We start from the raw sequence: 19,736 nt of genomic DNA, 5'->3' as shown, positions 1-19,736 counted from the left end.
TTCCAGCAACATTTTCATCCTCACTTGCAGCTACAGCAGTACCAGTACCAGCAGCAGTAGTAGTACTAGGAAAGAAAATTATTGAACAAGGCAACTTGTACCGAACACAAGTACTTGTTTACATTAGCAGTTTAGTATTCACTTATACAAAATAATTTAAATTTTGTATTTTTTGTAGCCTTCAATAAAGAGCCTAAGATTAGAAAGTGCAATGTTTTCAACCCCAAGAATAGCTAACAAAGGACGGATACTTGTTTAACTTTAGCAAAATTTATTTGATACGCTGAATTTTATTTTATATGTAAAATTGAACAGTCACAAGTATCCGCAAGCAATGAACACTAGCAAGTATCCGCAAGCATTGAACACTAGCAGGTATCCCCAAACATTATTAGAAAAGGGGTCTGCTTGTGGTAGGCGCTAATCCTAGAGTCATGATATTTTTGGGTACGCATTAGTGATGTTGGATGTATTTTGGATGATATACTTGATGTATATTTTGGATATTATTAATGTATTTTAGATGGTGCATAATATAATTTAGATATACTTTGGATTTTTTTTTTTTTGAAGTAAAATTTAGATATACTTTGGATAGTGGATGATATATTTTAGATGTACTATTGTATGTATATTATTGGTACTTTGGATGTATGATATATATTTTGGATGTATGACAGACTGGCCAATAGTGTTAATTGTATAACAGATTTGGATTGAATGTTAATGAATTGGTTTGGATTGAAGTTAATGAATTAGTGGTAATTCTAATAATTTTGTTTGGATTGAATGTTTGGCCTTGTTACCAATAATTTGAATAGTTTATTTTGATTTCATTAGTGTGATTTATCTAAATAGTTTGATTTATATGAATAGTTTGGTTTGGATTGAATGTTAGTAGTTTGGATTGAATGTAATTGTTTGGCCTTGTTTGTTACCAATAATTTGATAGCTTTTATCATTTTTAAACAATGTAACCTGATGGCTTGTATAAAAATGAGAATTACATATTGCAATACCAACATCATATTAATTTGATACATATTATAGTAAACATCATAGTCCAATACCAACATTATATTACACATTTGACATATTATAAGATGAGAATTTGCTTTACAAATTGCATACCTAGAAAATAAAAGTTACTATAAATAAGAAAATAATAAATATCCTCCTTTCCTTTCTCTGATAGTGAACAATCTTCAAAGATAATTTGTGATTATCTTCATTGAGTCTCCTTAATTAGCTTAATTTGTGATTATCTCAATTAGCATGTTTTCTTCTCTCTTTTGTAGTTTGCAAATTCTTTTCCTTTTAAACAGATAAGGGATCAATCCAACAAAAAAATTCACAACTTGATCTCTGCACATATTTAAAATTTAGATGAAAAGTTAACCTAAAAAATCAAACTATAAAACTAAAATTACATTTGAAATGAGCACATCCAAGGAATCTCGTGCCAGGATTATTCTCCGTAGAGCTTATTCAAAGTGCAGCTATCATTTCACAGTAACATACCACTTCGGTTGACATGTGCGACCTTCTTTGACTATCAATGCTATCGACTAGAAAGCTTTAAGATGCCATGAAGGTAAGAAATTGATGATACCGATAGGGAGAGAAGCTTTATGGTGTAGGGAGTGGAGGTGGGAGATTAGAGCTTGAAGAACGAAAGAAAAACTTTTTAATGGATATAGGAGGTGGAGGGTTGGAAAGATTGGAGAAGGGGATGAGATGCGGCACTTTGGAAGAAAAATGGTGGGAATCAGGCTCGGCTAACAGAGAAGAAAAGAGTTTTAATTAGCTATCTAAGGGTATTTTGATCATTATAAAAGACTATTTTAAGTTGTGACATGCATATAATGGTATTCTAGTACATGACTAAATATTTCTGATAGTTCTGCGGTTACAAAAAAAAATTTAGGGTGTCATTATAGAAATTGGTGATATTTCAGGGAGTGAAAAAAAAATTATCCTTATTTTTTATCCGACATCTCATAACATTTTATAATTTTTATATGATCACAAAATCTAGACAAGTTATATAAATAAAATTTTATTTTGTAACATAATTTGCTAATTATATAAGTATAAATTAACGTTACTGTGTAGAGATGGTAAAGGGGTTTAATGTCATTAATTGGTAAATTTTGATCGCTGGGCAAAACGAATCGCCCGCAGGGCAGCTGTCGCCCAACTTATTGACCAACTGAAGGAGAGTTCTTATTCTACTGTAAATTTATTCATGGTTTTGTCTCACAATAATAATCCATTCTTTTTTTCCAACTTCCCCGCGTTTTCGTGGAATAGGATGCGAGCAACTGCCCAACAGAAGTATCTCCTCTGTATTTCTACTGTATGGCGAAATGTTCTCCATGGGCAAAGCAAGTGGTTTCACAGCAAGAAGCAATTCTCACAGTCCCAACATTTACAGAAGAGGCCTTCTTTCGTCGACTGCTTTGCTATACTAGACTTACTCAAGACAAGCACAAATGTATCCTGCAGAATACGAGGAATTCAGGCGCATGGGTTTATCATTAGACTTGGATTTGAACCTAACATATATCTACAGACTGCTCTCATCAGGATGTATTCTGAGACAGGGTATCTGACAGATGCACAGCATGTGTTCGATGAAATGACCCTCAGGACTGCTGTCTCCTGGACGTCCTTGATTTCAGCATATGTCAAAAATGGGATGCCCAAAAGAGCCCTTGAGCTCTTTCGGAAAATGCAAATGGAAAAGATCGAACCGGATCCTATCACAGTCACTGCTGCTCTTTCAGCCTGCTCAGATCTTGGAGCTCTCGATGTGGGAAAATGGATCCATTCTTATATTTGTCGTCACTGGAAAGACTGCATTAATGAGGACTTGATCCTACAAAATGCTCTAGTAAACATGTATGCCAAGTGTGGGAACATCCAAGCAGCTCGACATCTCTTTAATGTGGCAAAGCAAAGGGATGTTACAACATGGACATCAATGATTACGGGCCTTGCACTGCATGGGCAACCAAAGGAGGCTTTGCGACTCTTTGCTGAAATGAGGACAGACTTAATTGGTGGCTCCCATGATCTCAAAATTACTCCTAACTGCGTCACCTTTATTGGGGTTCTAATGGCATGTAGTCATGCTGGACTAGTTAATGAAGGGTGGCACCACTGGGTGAGCATGCAACGGGATTATGGCATTAAGCCAAAAATCACTCACTTTGGATGCATGGTTGATATTCTTTGCCGAGCCGGGCTTATCGAAGATGCTTACACCATTATCAATAGAATGCCATTGTTGCCAAATGTTATGATATGGCGTAACCTACTAAGTGCATGCAGTCTCCACCATAACATCAAGATTGGATCTCTGGCCAGAAGCAAGCTACTTGAGCTGGAGCCCCACTACGTTGGTGATGATGTAACCATGTCCAATACTTGTGCAGTTGCAGGGCTGTGGGATCAGAAGCTAGGCATCAGGAAAAGGTGCAAGAGGCGTAGAGCCCCTGGCTGCAGTTTAATTGAGGTTGAGAATAGAACAAGTGAGTTTGCCGCTATTGATAGGAGAAATCTCAGAACAAGGAAGTTGCAAGATGTTATTGAGAGCATTGCTGAGAATTCCAAGTTTTTGATGTATTCTTCAGAAATTTCAAACTTGCATAATGCTGAGATTTACTCTTGAGTCTTGAAAAGGAATATATGTTGAATCATTTGAAAGGTTTGTTTAGCTTAACCTTGATGCTTCCCATCCATTATTCACACTATTTGAGCTATTATTTTTTGTTTTATATTATTTCATTTTTTGGATTTATTTAGAATATAAGATATAAAAATTACCATTCTTAATAACTTATGTTTGTAGAGTAGATGGTGAATTAACATAGTATAAGAGCAGCGATTTTGAGTTTGACTCCTGTAAAATTCATTTGTTATGGCAAATTAGAAAATTTTAGAGTACTTAGTGAGTTAGCAGATTAATAGCCCATAGGCACACTAGTTAAGCATGCCGTATTAATGGAACTTTGTAATCTTCCATCTTGCTGTATTGTCCTTGTTTGGACGATGCTTTCTATTTTTTGTTGATCCTTCTATTAAGGCTCTGATACCAATTGTTAAGTTTTGATACCAAATGATAGGCTCTTATACCAAATTAATAGGATCTGGAACTAAAAAATCGGCTATGGAATAATTCCTTAAGATCTGAATTTATTGTAAGAATCAATCCGTGCAACTGTGGGAAAATATTCGTCAAATATTCTCCAGTAGTCAGAAAATTACAAAGTCAATTGGGTTAGATCCGTAACTTCCTGATCTACAACTTTTTATCTATGCCATTCGCAGATTCTAACTGTAGCAGGGACGAAAATACGGAATAACGAGGGTGATGGTGGTGGTGACAAGTGGAGTGAATATTAGGGTTATGTATGGGTATGGAGATGAAAGTGGATTGTGGAAGTGGTTAAAGGGTGTAGACGAAGGGAATGAAGTGGTCGAGATTTTAAAAAAGAGGGGTGGCTCGACAGTCGAAGGAGATTAGAAGTTAGGAGAAACCTTGCAGGGAGGAGGGAGATTAGGGTAGATAGAAGATAGAGAGGCAAGAAATCAATATTCCAATTCTATAATGAAGTTGGCTACCATCCACATATTTATAGAGGCTAGCCAACAAGTCCTAAAATAATATGAAACCCTAACAAACCAACTAAACCAGTATTCCTTATCTTCTCCGATTACCTTACGGATTAAGGTTTCGTTTTGTCATAGATAGATTTCGAATCTGGAGAAGTCATGAATATCAAAGTTGTAGATCCGGAGGTTGGCAACCTTATTCAATTAGTTTGATATTATTTGGATAAGTGTAGAATATTATACTAATAGTTTTCTGAAACTGTGCAGAGCTGAATTTAGCTAATTAAATAAAATCCTAACCTACTAAGACTCTAACTAAATCAAATAACCAAATAAGATAATTAGACTCAATCCATTGAGCCTAATCTCCTTTTGATGTGATCCGATTTGATTCGATTCATATCAATCCACCATGCTTCCCCCACCTTGCCCTCAAGGTAAAAAGTCAGGGAAATGCTCCAAAATGTCAGTCTACAACTCCCATATTGCCTCATCGGATGGCTTGTCAAGCCACTAAACTAAAATCTTTATATCCAATCTGGTACCATGTCGTCGTCGGCGTCTATCAAGTACTCGAACTAGCTCTACGATCTCTATCTCCTCCAATGGCTCTAGTAGAACTTGTCCAACAATCTCATGATCTCCAATGCGCTCTCCCAACAATGAAACATGAAAGACAAGATGCACTCTCGACCCGTGCGGCAGCTCCAAATGATATGCAACCAAACCAATACGCTCCAACATCCGAATGCATCTGTGGTCCAGTAGCAAACTGCCTCGATTCTCTAACTCTGGATGGCGCTCCAGATCATCCACCACCTCTTGCAACAATCTCAAAATATCGGGGTCAAATGTACACCCATACCTTAGCTCATCAAGGAGGGGAAAGGTAGGAGATGAATAGGCTGCAAACTCGGCGGTATCGGGTTGTCATGATAATGCATTTGCCGCTCTATTTTTCGTTCTCTTCTTGTATTCGATTTCATAATTATATCCCAGCAATTTTGTGACCCATCTCTGATGTGCTGGAGTGTGTATATGTTGTCCCATAAAGTATGGAAGGCTCCTTTGATCGGTTCGGATATTGAATCGCTTACCGATCAAATAAGTCCTCCACTTTGTCACTGCATACAGAATTGCCAACATCTCTCTCTTATAAGTGGATAATTGCTGAGATTTTTGTGATAAAGCCTTACTAAGATAGGCAATGGGACATCCTTCTTGCATTAGTACAGCTCCTATGCCAACACCTGACGCATCATATTCCACTATGAACTCTTTGGAGAAGTTCGGTAGCGCTAAAATGGGTGCCGTCGTTATTGCTATTTTCAATTTTTCAAAAGATGTAGTAGCTTCATCCGTCCATCTAAAAGTTGTGTGTACTCCCCGAATCGATGAGGATGTGCACACAATGCTTTCTAACGAGTCTGTCTACCCGTAACGTCCTCGCCGTGGAAGTACCTAAATATGCATGCATCGATATTTCAGCTTAGATATCTTCCTCAACACCCTCCTCAAAGGCCTTTCGCTCTTCGCTCCTCCACCTGGGTAGGTGTGAGAGTTCGAACGGGGGGTCTAGTGCCTCCTCTAATATCGAAAGAATGTCTCAAAGGTGGTCGTGGTCTAGGTACTCGCAGCTGCTTTTATTGAAACCGCAGAATTTCCAACCGGCGTTATAGGTGCAAACCGCCTATCTCGGTTGCCCCAATTATTTTTTGTTGCCATCCTTAATGCCCGATGCTTTTGTTCCATCCTCACGGCCTTCTCAAAGGCCTCCTCAAGAGTAGTAGGACATAGAGCACGACCATCCACTTGTATCTCCTCTCACAGCCCTAAAATAAATGTACTCATCAATGTATGTTTGGACCACGGTGGCTCACAACAACTACTAACTCTTTTAAACTCAGCTTGGTACTCCAATACGGTAGTCCTCTGAACCATCTTGCTTAATGTGGCAGCAAAATCTTCATATGCCGCTGTTCCAAATCTACATGTAATCCTCCTACAAAAATTAGCCCATCTGATAAATCCATCACCATGAATAACCGATCTATACCAATGCAATGCCATTCCTTGGAGGTGGAAGCTTGCTATTTGGACTTTTGCATCTTCCGTTGTATCTTGACAATCAAAATATTGTTCAACTTGAAACACCCAATTTGTTGGATCACTGCCTTAGAATTTTGGAAAGTCCAAGCATGCGGTTCTCCCCCGAATAGCATTATTGGGTTCGCGAAAGATCATTAGTTCAGGTCTAAAAATTTGTGCATGTTGATCACCTTCTCTAAATCCTCGAGCACATCCATCACCATCTCCATAAAGATCAACCTCATCCTCAAAGTGCGAATCCTCCTCATCGACGAAGCACGTCAGTGCCGCACGCCTCTCGGGTTCCACCACCACCGGTCTTGGGTTTTGCAACGGAGGTGGAGAATGATATATGGGCATAGGTAAGAGAGGATCATTGACACTCGCATGATGCACCTGGACCTGTGGGGTATCAGTTCGGTGGGGTCCCACCGCTGGTCCTTCTTGGAACTCTGATCGTGTTCGAGGAGATAACGAATCAAATCGGTTCTTGACATATTCCTTGAAATCATTGCGATCCTTTTGAATTCAGTCAACTCTATGCATTAATTTATGGAACATGCCCCTAAGTTTATCCATATTTGCAATCATGGACGTTGGTTGACTCGGTCCTGCCGTGATCGCTCCTAAAGAATCGGCCTCACGGTTAGGATCATCATGCATTGAGTCCTCCCTTGTCGGTGTGCTCTCCATAACTCTCCTTGTTGATGTCATCTTCCTTGTTTCAACCTTTAATGGAGGTCTGAGGTTCGCTTGTGATACGATTCGGACTTCACTGACGTCGTCTCGAGCATGGATTCACTTTAGGAGTGTTTTTGTTTCATGTTTTAGTGTTTAATTTCCATTAAAATAAGTTTTCTGTAAGTCGCATTCGAACGTGGGTGGAGTGAGTTCGAATGCGGTTTGTGAACGTGGTGAAGAGAATGTACTGTGCGTTCGAACGCGATCGACGAAAATTGTGTTTTTAGGGTTAATTTGAGTTGTTGGTTAGCCTATAAAAGGATGTGGTAGGCAACCAAATTGATTATTGATTATTGAGATTGAGTTTTGCCTTGCCTCCTTCGTCTTCTTCGCTCCCGTTCTCTCAATCCCCGGCGACGCCGCTTCTAACCTCCCTCGTCCGGCTAATCACCCTAGTCCCTTAGGGGTGGCCCTCTTCTCCCCCTTTGTCCAATCTATCCCACACTTGCCCTAATCCTTCCATCAACCACAACCCTTCCACCATCACTTTTCACCGGTGCCACCACATTAACGCCCATCCTCCACCAACCATCATTACCTAGGATCTTGTGCCTCCATCCACGAATCCAAAACAGAGCATCATGATGTTTATCCACTAAACGGACGATATCTCGAGATCCACAACTCTGATTCGCCTAAAACTTAATTTTTTGGAAAGCTCTTTTCTAGAGCTACAACATATCAAAATTTCACATCAATCCAATGGCGGCATATTTCGGGATCTTATTTCAAAGTTCCGTGCAAGATCAGTCCAGATCTGAGAATCGGAAGAGATTGATCTTTAGCCCCAAAGGAGAGATCGTATCAAGCTGGTATCAGAGCTTCATAGCCAGAGGCGTGATCGTATCAGCTTGCTCTGATACCAAATTGTTAAAGCTTTGATACTAATTGTTAAGCTCTGATACCAAATGATAGGCTCTGATACCAAATTAATAGGATCTGGAACCAAAAAATCGGCTATGTATGGGTATGGAGATAAATGTGGATTGTGGAAGTGGTTAAAGGATGTAGACGAAGGGAATGAAGTGGTCGAGATCCCAAAGAAGAGGGATGGCTCGATAGTCGAGGGAGATTAGAAGTTAGGAGAAACCTTTCCAACAGTAGAGAGGTGGAAGAATGGTGAAGAGGGAGGAGGGAGATTAGGATAGATAGATGATAGAGAGGCAAGAAATTAATATTCTAATTTCATAATGAAGTTGGCTGCCATCCATATATTTATAGAGATTAGTCAACAAGTCTTGAAACAATATGAAACCCTAACAAACCAACTAAATCAGTATTCCTTATCTTCTTCGATTAACTCTCGGATTAAGCTTTCATTTTGTCATAGATAGATTCCAAATCTGGAGAAGTCATGAATATTTAAGTCATGTGTAGAATATTATACTAATATTTTTCTGAAATTGTGCAAAGCTGAATTTAGCTAATTAAATAAAATCCTAACTTACTAAGACTCTAACTAAACCAAATAATCAAATAAAATAATTAGACTCAATCCATTGAGCCTAATCTCCTTTTGATGTGATCCGATTTGATTTGATTTGTATCACCTTCTTAAGAGGGATACAGATAAGTCTTTGGTGGTAACTTTGATAAATAGGTGACCTTTTATTGGAATGTAGTTAATGCTAGCTTGCCTGAATACATGTGACCATACAAGTAATGTTGCCTATACGGAGTTTTACATTGATCATGCATAAGGAAAACCTCCATCATGCACCTGAGATGCACCTCTAGGTAGAGAAAGAACTGTAAGAAATATTTACTTTGTGTTGATCAACTAATGTTATCATCCATATTCTTGAATCAGTATGCCAAGGACATGTGGAGCTGCAGTGACAGTTGAATCCCTTCCTTTGAATTACATCTTGTTGTGTTCTAAGATATGTAGGTATTTGTTTTCCAAGAAGGTTGGATTTGAGCTAAACTGTTTCTACCTCTATTCTGTTCATACTTGGTTATATATATGGATGCTGTCTTGCAAGTTAGGTGTCACCTATCTTCTCTATCCAGTGAACAATCTTTTTGATGATTATGTGCTGATGGAACACTTTATTTTTGGGTTCTATTTTTTCTGATATGAATAATATCCAGTCTTTTCAAGGAGACTAATGGTCAGATCCTGAATGTGATTTTAGTTGTTTTATTTGCAATTGGTTCATGGTTTAAGTTTATGGTCACAAAGTGTGAATTAATCTTTAATAAAGAAAAAGAATCATATGATTCATATCTGTTTTCGGATAGAGTAGTAACTTTTAGTTGGGACTGTGATCTAAAAGTGAGATCCCGCAATTTTTGATGATATATGATACACTTAGTTATGATCTTTTCTTATTTCATTAGGTGTTTATTATCATTAAAATAAAATTTCTGTAGGTCGCGTTCAAACACAGGTGGAGTCGCATTCAAACGCTCTTATGAACGCTTGGTGAACGCCTTATGAACGCCCGCATTTGAACGCCTATGTCGCGTTCGCAAATCCAGAGAAGAGGCTTTTTGAGTGCGTTTGAACGTGATCGGGCTCGTTCAAATGCGATCGACGGGAATCCACTTCGTTCCCTTCGTCCGAATCAAACCTAAATGGGAATGACATAAAAAGTATTTTTCAAAATCTATCATTAAGGGCATGATGACGAAGCAGCAATATGTTGATTTATCCGGCTGTGGCAAGGCGTCCAACGAAAGACTCATTTGGATTTCCTTCTTGATCAATGACAACTGCAGCATTGTCATTATATTGTATTATGATACCATTTTCACGTTTGAGTTCTTTACATGTACGTACAATAATAGCTCCTTAATTACTTTCACAATCCACCCTCATCTCCATACCTATCCATAACCCTAACATCCACTTCACCCGTCACCACCGCCATCACTCACGTTATTCCGTATCTTAGTTCATGCTACAGTTCGAATCTGCGAAGGACATAAATACAAAAGTTGTAGATCAGGAAGTTACGGATCCAACCGAATTGGATTCGTAATTTTCTGACTACCGGAGAATATCAGACAAATATTTTTCCACGGTTGTGTGGACTGCTTTTTGCAATAAATTTAGATCTTAAAGAATTGTTCTGTAGCCGATCTTTTAGTTTCAGATCCTATCAATTTAGTATCAGAGCTTATCATTTGGTATCAGAGTTTATCAAAGTGATATCAGAGGATATTATTTGATATTAGAGCTTAACAATTGGTATCAGAGCCCTATCAGTATATTTGAATCTAATGATTTTTTTATTAGCTTCATCTAAGGCATTTAAAATTTTCCTATTTCTCATATTACGGACTTTTTAGTCAAGCCATTCATCTGACACACTAAGGCCTTGTTCGCATCGAGAATATAGTGGAACAAAGAGGAATAAGCAAAAGCTAATTTGTTATTACTAAAATAAAATTTTTATTTATGAATAACTATTGTTATATTTACTTATATTCTGAAATAAAGGTGTAATAATTATTTTTGATGTAATATAAAGTGAATGAAAAAATAGAAAAAATTATTAAAATACCATTCGATTTGATTTAAAATAGATTGATGTGATAGATAGAGAAAAGACAACATATTGTAGGTATGCAATGTATGCATGAAACATTGCATTATCATGCTTTACCCATCTCAGTGCGCATTACTATGATGGGAGCCTACATATACATTGTGCGCTGGTAGGTATGTAATGCAATATTGTTGCCAAGCAATATCATTACATTATCATGCTTTACGCACCTACCAGCGTACATTACTATGGTTGTTGCCTACATATCCATTGTATGCTAATAGATAGCTAATGCATTATCGTTGCCAAGTAATGATGGTAATATACAATACATAGAAGGTGTCCTACATATGCAATGCTAGGCAAATGAGTATGGAATACTCGAGCATTTGCATTGTATATACAGAGCTCTATGTATGCAATGCTCGGTAAAACTATGTAATGTTGTATAAATGCAATGCTTGGACACTTGCTTTGCATATATAAGGCGCTATGCATGCAATGCAGGACAAAACTTATATAAAACTATATGTATGCAATGGTTGGGCACTAGATACGCTGTGCTAGTGTAATATGTATACAATGCTTGTTGTAGCTGAAATGCTCTAGGTATGCAAAGGTATTTAATTTCGTACAAATTCATTTAAAAAAAGTTGGAAAAAAGAGTTGTGTTGTGCTAGTGTAATTTCTCCACAATATTTAACACATTCTCTAGCATCATATGGTTTATTTCATTTATACACACAAAATTCATATAATCATATATTTGAACACCTCTTTTTTAAAATAAAATAAAATATTCTTAAAATATTCTAAATATTCTAAATATTATTGTATTTTATAATATTTTAAATATTATTATATTTTATACTCAAAAAATAATAAAATTTGTTTAAATGGAACATATTTATTTTATATATCTTTGTAAATTGAGATTATTAATAATATTAAAATATGTACACTTTCATATGTTTTATTTTAGCTTAAACATGAGATTATTGATAATATTATGTTAAATTTTTCCTTAAATTTCTTCTTTTAATATTTAAAGAAAGATTTCATTAGGTTAATAAATTGTTTGAATAGTAAATATATTATTTTATCTATGAGTAAATATGTAAGTCGATAAAATATTAGTATATTGATATTATATTTTGATGTTATTAGTATATATAAAAATTATTTTAAATAAGATAATTATAAAAAATGATATATCAATTAAATACTATATTATTAAGAATTTTAAAATAATTATATTTATATTTAAGTGTACAAAATTAATATTTAATAATAATAATACTTTTCAAAATGTGTTTATTTTTATAAAATATTAAATTATTAATATTTATGCTGTTTAAGTTGAATTTTATTTATTTAGTGTAAAATAAGAAAATACGATAAGAGAGGAGAGAGTAGAGAGAGAAGAGTGATAAATTATAATAAGATGTTTGAGAGAGATGAAAAATGAGTAATGAATTATAATAAAATATTTGAAAAAGATAATAGATAAGTGATAAATTATTGGGCTTAATAATGTTGAAATTAAGACTAATAACTTGCTTGAAGTGCCAATAGGGATGAGCGAAATTCTGGATGTGAACACCCCACAGTGAGGCTTTAGCTTTGTTACTTGGGTTTCGTAATTTGGTTGCAGCTTTTTGCTGTTCTTTAACTTATCATATTGTAAGATGCTCAAATAGAAACGCTAACAAGGAGAACCAAACTATAAAAAGGCAGAAAGAAGAGTGAAAGTATCTTGGATTGACTACATCAATTATAGTGCCTAGTTATACTCTCGTCACAAAGGGAATAGTCAGGATAGAATTGAGCACAGTTGGCAAAGAAATAGAGTAGCTAAACTGTGTGTATAATTAATTATTTAGATCTTTAATTGACCTAATAATAAATAATCCTTGACACTAGATAAAGCTGAGTGATAGGATCCTGAGGAAGTCTCAAGTCATTTCACAGTGATTTTAACAGGCACTTTGCCATGTTCATCATTATGATTCAAGAAAGTTGCAGGTCACATTTCTCAAGGCGAAGAAAACTGAATAATATATTCATTTGGCTAGCTTTGCCGCACTTAGGAGTAAATGATGGATAGACATCAAGGAACTGCTGGCAATGATGGTAAGATAACGGGAGGTTGAGCAAAAACCTACTAAAATCCTACTAGAGGATGGTAAACTTGTCTAGCAATATGGTCACTTTAAAGTGTAATTTTTTATTAGAAAGCTCGAGAATCTCATTTTGAAATTGAAGATGCCAATCTCATTGTGTTATTTCTCAAAGGACTAATTTATATTCCCATCTCTCTTTGTAGGAGTCCGGGCTTGAGACTGCAATCTGGATCTATTTCTTTTCATTCTGCAATAAAATTGCAAGGTGAAAAGGAGAAGATTAAATCCAAAGGTTCCAAAAATCGGTATCGGGATCGGGATCGGCTGTCCAGAAAAAATATACGTATCGGCCGTATCAACTGACTGTATCGGATCGGACTATTTTAATTAAATAAAATTCTAAATATTATTAAAATTTTTGAAAAATGTCTAAAAGTTTAAAAAAAATTATAAAAAAATAAAAAATAATAATTACTCACATATAAAGCCTAAAAAGTAAAAATCTATTTTCCTCCCTCTCTTCTTTCCTATCCCTCTAACTGTGACTAAAATATCCATTCTCTTTCACACTTTTTTTTTTCTATCTTTCTCTCTCTCTCATCCTTTTTTTTTATCTTTCCCCCTCCGTCACTCTCTTCCTTTTTCCCGTCTCTCTCTCTCCCTCTCTCTTTTTTCTATCTTTTCCTTTCCCTTACTCTCTCTTCATTCCCCCCCTCTCTCTCTTCCTCTTTCCCTCTCTCTCTAGTTGCTGTAGTTGTCTGCTGCAGCCACCTATAGAGGCCGAAACGTTGGATCCCGATCCATTTTGGCCAATCCCACTCAGGATCGACCGAAACTGAAAACTATGATCAAATCCCTTCAGAATAAGGCCCTTTTCTTAATAGTTGCATACCAAGCTTCATGCTTCCTTGCTCGGTATACTTTTCATACTCTGTATTTAACTATTTTCAGCACATCTGAATTCTGAAGAATCACTGTTGCATAAATTCATATAACTATAAAGCAAGCGTTACTTTGTATTAATAATAAATTCTTATGTACACATAATTTTTTACCTGTAACTGAGGATGTCATCAAATTGTGGACTTTCAAAGCACGAAAACAATGACTGTTGATCCTTATAAGATCATAAATAATATCTTTGACGCTAATTACTACATGGACTCCCATTCACGACACAGTATCTATTATGACACAAACAATTGCTAGTTTAGTATGAAATGTTTTAAATAGCTTGGAATCTTTCAACTGAATCCTTTTAGATCTTCCATAACTCACAGATGCAGAGAATCTGTCTTCACTGATATATGATGATCTTCAATTATCAATCAACTGTTGTTGGATAGCCAAATGTGCACTTTGACATCTAAAAATCATAGCTCTGTGTGGATGATTTCATAAGTTTGCTTTTGGCCCGCATTTTTGGTCCCATCACATGCGCTGTTTCTCAGGCAATCTGCTGCAGGCTGTACGAATCCGTAGTCAAATCCCATGGCGCAATTGCAAAAAGTTTCTGCATTGCCATTTTCTCTCTCAAGATTAATGTTGTTTAATACAATGTTGCTGCATGGGACTGAATCACTGCAAGCAAATTTCATGGCATTCGGAGTTCTTGAGGTCCCACTTATGTTCCGGTACATGACTTGGCTTATCTTCACTGCTGATGTCTGGAGAATTGCCATATACAATGAACATCAAGAATTAGCTTACTCATACATAACATTGACAAGCAAGGTTAGTCTAAGTCAAAGAGACATAGCTGATTGAAATTATTCTTTTCCTTGTACCCTTTTTATTGACTAAGTGATATTGTGAGTTTTTCAAAGCAGCTGGTGATATGTAGAAGCTGCTTACATTTCAGTATTATTTGTTATCTAACAAGCATAGTAAGGCTGCCTAAAGTATAGTAAGAATGCCTTCATTTGCTTCATTAAACCATGATCGCTCCACTTATTTGTTAGTTTAAGTTGTCTAGGTGCAAGCATAGCTGGCTCATACTTTCAAGTCCAAATTTGTAAACTTCACCAATTTTTATGTAATTATTTTGAGCATGCTAGGTTGGATTCTTTTACATCACTCAATTAAATTTTTGCAGGTTTTCTTTTTGACAATGTTCATCTTTCAGCAAGCAGTATTTAGCAAGCAGTATTTGTCATGTTTTCCCACAAGATGTTGTTTTTCATCTTCCAGTTTATGGTTAAACAGATACCTGGTTCTTGCAAGTAGTTGGTGAATCACAGTAAAATTGGTCAATGATGATTGGGTTCTCAACATCATTCATCTTTACGTTCTCGAAACGCACTGATTTGACATAGCCTGATCCTCCCTGTTCAAACATTCAGATGATAATTTACTTCCTCCATAAGTTGCTTAATTCATCTCTTGTCAATCATTTACAATTTCTTATCTTTTTCAATATATAGGTACCAGGAATGTCTATTTTCAGATCTATTTTCTTTAGGAAGGATAGAGCATCAAGCATACCTGCCAAGTCTTGATTCTTAGACCATTTGAAGTTTCTGTGAGTGTTGCTGTATCCAAGACAATACCTGTAACTACAACAGTTGTATTGTCCTTCCCAAGGCTCCCTATGCTGAAATCAAATTCAATTTAATGACATTGTATTGCAATAAAAGAAATCTGAGGTGGGCTAGTATTCAGGAATGCTAGCTAAAAAAACAATGAGTCAATACAAGCACTTCCAGTGGTGTAGGGTGCAGGTGCATTCCTTCAGGTTTTATAATTATCTGCTGATATGGTTCTATACTTCTTTTCTTCTTGATTTAGTTCCTTGTTCGTGCACATTCAAGACAAAGTTACCTGATGCCATGCCCTGGCCCACAGTCAATGTGCTTCATCTTGATATTGGTGCTGCCATTCACAATTGAGATACAATCGTCCCCTATTCCATAAGACATATTACTCATTAATGAATACATGTTTCATCGATGAAACAAATCATGAATGGTAAAGGATCTAGAAACAATTTAGTGCTATTAATACTAAAAAAGAAGAAAGTGAACAATATTTGTTTAAAGATCACCAATTTCATCTAACAAGAGCAGTATTTGTCTAATAGCATAAGACAATTATTACGGAAAAGTTGAAATTTTATTTCTGTTGGCTTTATCACTCGAGCAAAATTGTGCAGATGAAAAATCTATTTTGCTGCAAGCTTGCTATTACATCATATCTAGCACATTTTATTAAAATCATCATCTACAGTCTAGTTTTCTTATTAGTTCCGAACTTGGATGAAGAAATGCAAGAGAAAGTAAAGGGGTAGTCCACTTGCAAAAATTTGTATTTGAGCAAAGATATGTTTTTTGCATGCAATACTGTGGCTTGTAGAGTATATTTGCTTGTGAAAATTATCAGCACTTATGACCCTAATCAGTAGACACTCAAAGTAAAGCAAGAGTTTTTCACCAAACTAGCCCTCCCAAGCTTTTTTAAGCTTCTAGCACTTCAAAACATAAATACGAAACTAGTGTGTTTTGCTGCATCTACAAAACTGTTGTACCTAATAGTGAGTTCCAAGTATAAGTTGCTTCTGATTCATCCATTTAATGTGGAAAATTAAAAATTGTTGAATAAACTTCTAAGTATTGGGAGGAGAAATTTTCACGTAAGTCACTATCCATTCAGCAATTTTGTTAGCATGGCAAAAGTCACATAGTCTCTCGTATTTAATTATCCAGGTGAGTTAGACATGTGAAAAAATAGTCAAAAACTCTGGAAGCAACCCCTGAGATACAAGTCGTCACCACTTATTACTCCTGAACAATATTTCATGTCGAGAACACACACAGTGGATTTAGCTAAATTCATGTCAACTTTTTATCCAACAAAACAAAGAATTTCTTCCAGGAAAAGTTACCTGTTCCTATTCGGCAGTTCTGGATGGCCACATTTGTGGAGTCGCTGATATGAATGCCATCTGTGTTGGGGCTATCTCTGGGAGACCGTATATGCACACCAGACACTCTTATGGCATCAGATCTAGAAATGGTGAAATGCATCTGTTGGGCACTCTGTATAGTGAGGTCCTTCACTCTTACCCCTGAGCATGAATCCAGGGTGAGTGCCTGCAACCATGAACAATGGTGACTTGTTTGTTGTGTTGCAATAAATTAATATACATACTACTGAGTGAAAGCCTCAAGGTATTCTTCTGGTAATTTATCATGTCTTCGAAGCATAATTAAATGGCTAGAAGTGTGAAGTGATTTTCAAATCCTACCGTCATTCAGCTATATCATTTCTTTATTGGAAACTGTTTCTGTTCTCTTAAGCTAAAGGCAACCTGCACTTTACCATCCACTGAATAAAGCGATGATTGCTGCATGCCAGTCAAGCTGGTATCGGTATCCATGAGGATCACAAGATTCAGATTCCATATTGAAGTTGACGGTACTCACAGGTACATCATATATACGTAAGTGGCATCTACCACAAAAGGCAAGACGAGGAAGTTGCACAATGTTGAACAAGGCTAATGACATGTAAATTTCACTCATTGCTTACTAGAACCGCAATTAAAGCCCTAACCTAACGTAGATTCAAAGGCACGATACCCTGATGGTGTTACTTGAGCTCATTTTGCTTGTTCCTTTTAAAACTAACGGTATTTCATTAACACCAATATTTTCTTTCCTACATGAATGAATAGTAATATAATCAAATTAACTCTCTATATATAAATCAGACTATTGATACGGGGAGGATTAATTTTTTTTATGTCCCCGTTAGATCAAAACAAAGTTAGTTGCTTAAGTTTGAAGTACCCTAGAGTAAGTTGAAACCACATGGGATAAATTATAATTTCTCTAAGTAAATAATTAATGGGATGTCTTGAAACATTCCCAACACTGTCTGTGTCTTGGCTCATTCCCGGCACTAGTCGTGTATAACTAACTGTTAAAGAGAAAGAAAAATAAAATATATTGCAGGCCAGTTATGAAGCTTTCTACCATATGGCTTTCCAAGTAATAATAACAGCGTGTGGAATTTACCGTCGGAGCTCCTCTGCATGGCTGCAAATCACAGAAATGAAGGAAAAACAAAGGGTGGGATTAAAAACTATTAAATGAAATCATCCATCGAAATAGAAGGAAGTGAATGTTAGATATAGGGTCGATGAATTAGGTCGCATTACATTAGTCTTATTGATCTTGCAGGATGAGGCCCACCATTTACTTCCAGAACCATCAATAACCCCTCCTCCTTGCATTCTAACCCCGGTCAGCTTGGAGAAAGTGAGCCATGCCCGTGGGCTCTTGGGATCCCAGTCTTTGGGCTCATCTGGAGCAACAATGGTTCCTTGCACCTATTCCAAACCAATATGCTTTCTTCAGTTGAAAAGGCCCACATATATATATTTATTTATTGTTCTAAGAATTAATGTCCTTAATAAAGAAAAAGCTATCATATACCTGAGAAAAGTAACAAGTATTACCTGGATAATTAGTCTGCTTTGACATGGCCCTTTGAACTTGGTGGCATTGACTTTATAAAGGCGGTTTTCAGGCACCAGGAAAACTGCATTCTTAGAAGAGCATGCCATGTTCCAAGCACTTATGAAGGCCTACAAGAATTAATAAGCACAAGGAGAGTTGAGCTGTGTGCCTAGATTAAAACGGTCAACAAAGCCCTCTTATTGCTGCTCATTTCCGGGTGAATTATTTTTACTACTTCTGGCATGCATGTTGCATGAGCATTGGCTTAGCTTTCTCCATGTTGATAAAATTAATTAGGATTTTTTTTTTTTGAAAAAGAATATACTAAGCAATCCAGTTCTAGAGTTTAATTATCTTTCGGTAAGGATTTTATAATTTAATTAGGACACCATAAGTACTTACTAACTCTCTAAAAATAAATAAAATAAAATTGAACGGGCATATACCTATTTGAATAGACATGGCAGAATGTTAATTATTCTTATTCTCCTCTCACACTCTCAGAAAGGAGAAAAAAGGGCCGAACGAAGCTTACATGGGTATCGTCTGCCAATCCATCACCCACTGCACCGAAGCTATCCACGTTCACCGGGATCCTTCCCGCCCTATCTCTTCCCCACAAGGAGAGGTGGTGTTCTTCTTCCCACCCACACTCTTCTTCTGCTACTTGTTTCTCTTGTTCTCCATCTTGATCCCAGAATTGTCGGATGTAATCGTCGCCACTGGCATAAACATAGGACTTTGGTTTTGCCAACATAACCAAGACCACTAGAAGCTTGATAAGATACGTTACGCTCATCTCCATATCTTTAGACCTCTCTTTGGCTGCAGAACTCACTGCGTATTGTCTATCTGAGGTCCAAGTTGTTGGCTTATGGTATTCTGCAAAGGATCCCGGCTATAAATTAAGAAACCAAACCTTCGAGAATTGGATGCGAGGAGTGGGAGGTTACTGAAGGAGGGATGATCTCGATTGCTGTTTCTCCAGATACGTATCTTGGCTTGAAAGGGTTAATAAGAAGAATGCGGCATCGGTATGAGAGTGGTGGTGGTGGTCTCTTTCGGACTCTTGCAGTATAAGGGAAATTGAATAGAGACAGCTGCCTTCTCTTTTGCCGCTTGTTTATGCTTTACTCATCCACCAAATAGAGTTAAAGCTTACGTACTAGAGAGATTAAAACTCCACGACTGGGAGCCGCAGGCCAAGA

At 36.6% G+C, this 19,736-nt stretch overlaps 2 protein-coding genes across 2 annotated transcripts; one reads left to right on the top strand and one right to left on the bottom strand.

Annotated features, from left to right (window-relative positions):
• The first annotated feature begins 2,174 nt into the window (after positions 1 to 2,174).
• LOC140797508 (putative pentatricopeptide repeat-containing protein At1g74400) lies at positions 2,175 to 3,690 on the top strand. The gene has a single exon (XM_073150991.1). It carries the CDS (start codon positions 2,249 to 2,251, stop codon positions 3,674 to 3,676), a length of 1,428 nt encoding a protein of 475 aa, XP_073007092.1. The 5' UTR covers positions 2,175 to 2,248; the 3' UTR covers positions 3,677 to 3,690.
• A 10,477-nt stretch (positions 3,691 to 14,167) lies between these two features.
• LOC140787239 (probable polygalacturonase At1g80170) lies at positions 14,168 to 19,518 on the bottom strand. The gene is made up of 9 exons (XM_073136089.1): positions 19,064 to 19,518; positions 18,528 to 18,656; positions 18,228 to 18,398; positions 18,085 to 18,105; positions 16,950 to 17,157; positions 15,890 to 15,971; positions 15,554 to 15,662; positions 15,279 to 15,395; positions 14,168 to 14,736 (listed from the first exon to the last, which is right to left on the bottom strand). The coding sequence occupies exons 1-9, from the start codon at positions 19,331 to 19,333 to the stop codon at positions 14,443 to 14,445; spliced, it is 1,401 nt and encodes a 466-aa protein (XP_072992190.1). The 5' UTR covers positions 19,334 to 19,518; the 3' UTR covers positions 14,168 to 14,442.
• Positions 19,519 to 19,736: the final 218 nt, after the last annotated feature.

This window comes from Typha latifolia, chromosome 1, assembly GCF_019914945.1.
Source record: "Typha latifolia isolate L0001 chromosome 1, TyphaL0001v2, whole genome shotgun sequence".
Taxonomy (NCBI): Eukaryota; Viridiplantae; Streptophyta; class Magnoliopsida; order Poales; family Typhaceae; genus Typha; species Typha latifolia.
This window is presented reverse-complemented; position numbering and strand designations above follow the sequence as displayed.

Coding starts and splice junctions, on each gene's coding strand:
- LOC140797508 (XM_073150991.1), top strand. CDS start 2,249: ATGGTTTTGTCTCACAATAATAATCCATTCTTTTTTTCCAACTTCCCC.
- LOC140787239 (XM_073136089.1), bottom strand. CDS start 19,333: ATGGAGATGAGCGTAACGTATCTTATCAAGCTTCTAGTGGTCTTGGTT. Junction 18,399..18,527: donor AAAGCAGACTAATTATCCAG/GTAATACTTGTT, acceptor GGTTTGGAATAG/GTGCAAGGAACCATTGTTGC. Junction 14,737..15,278: donor CAACTACTTGCAAGAACCAG/GTATCTGTTTAA, acceptor GCAATTCTCCAG/ACATCAGCAGTGAAGATAAG.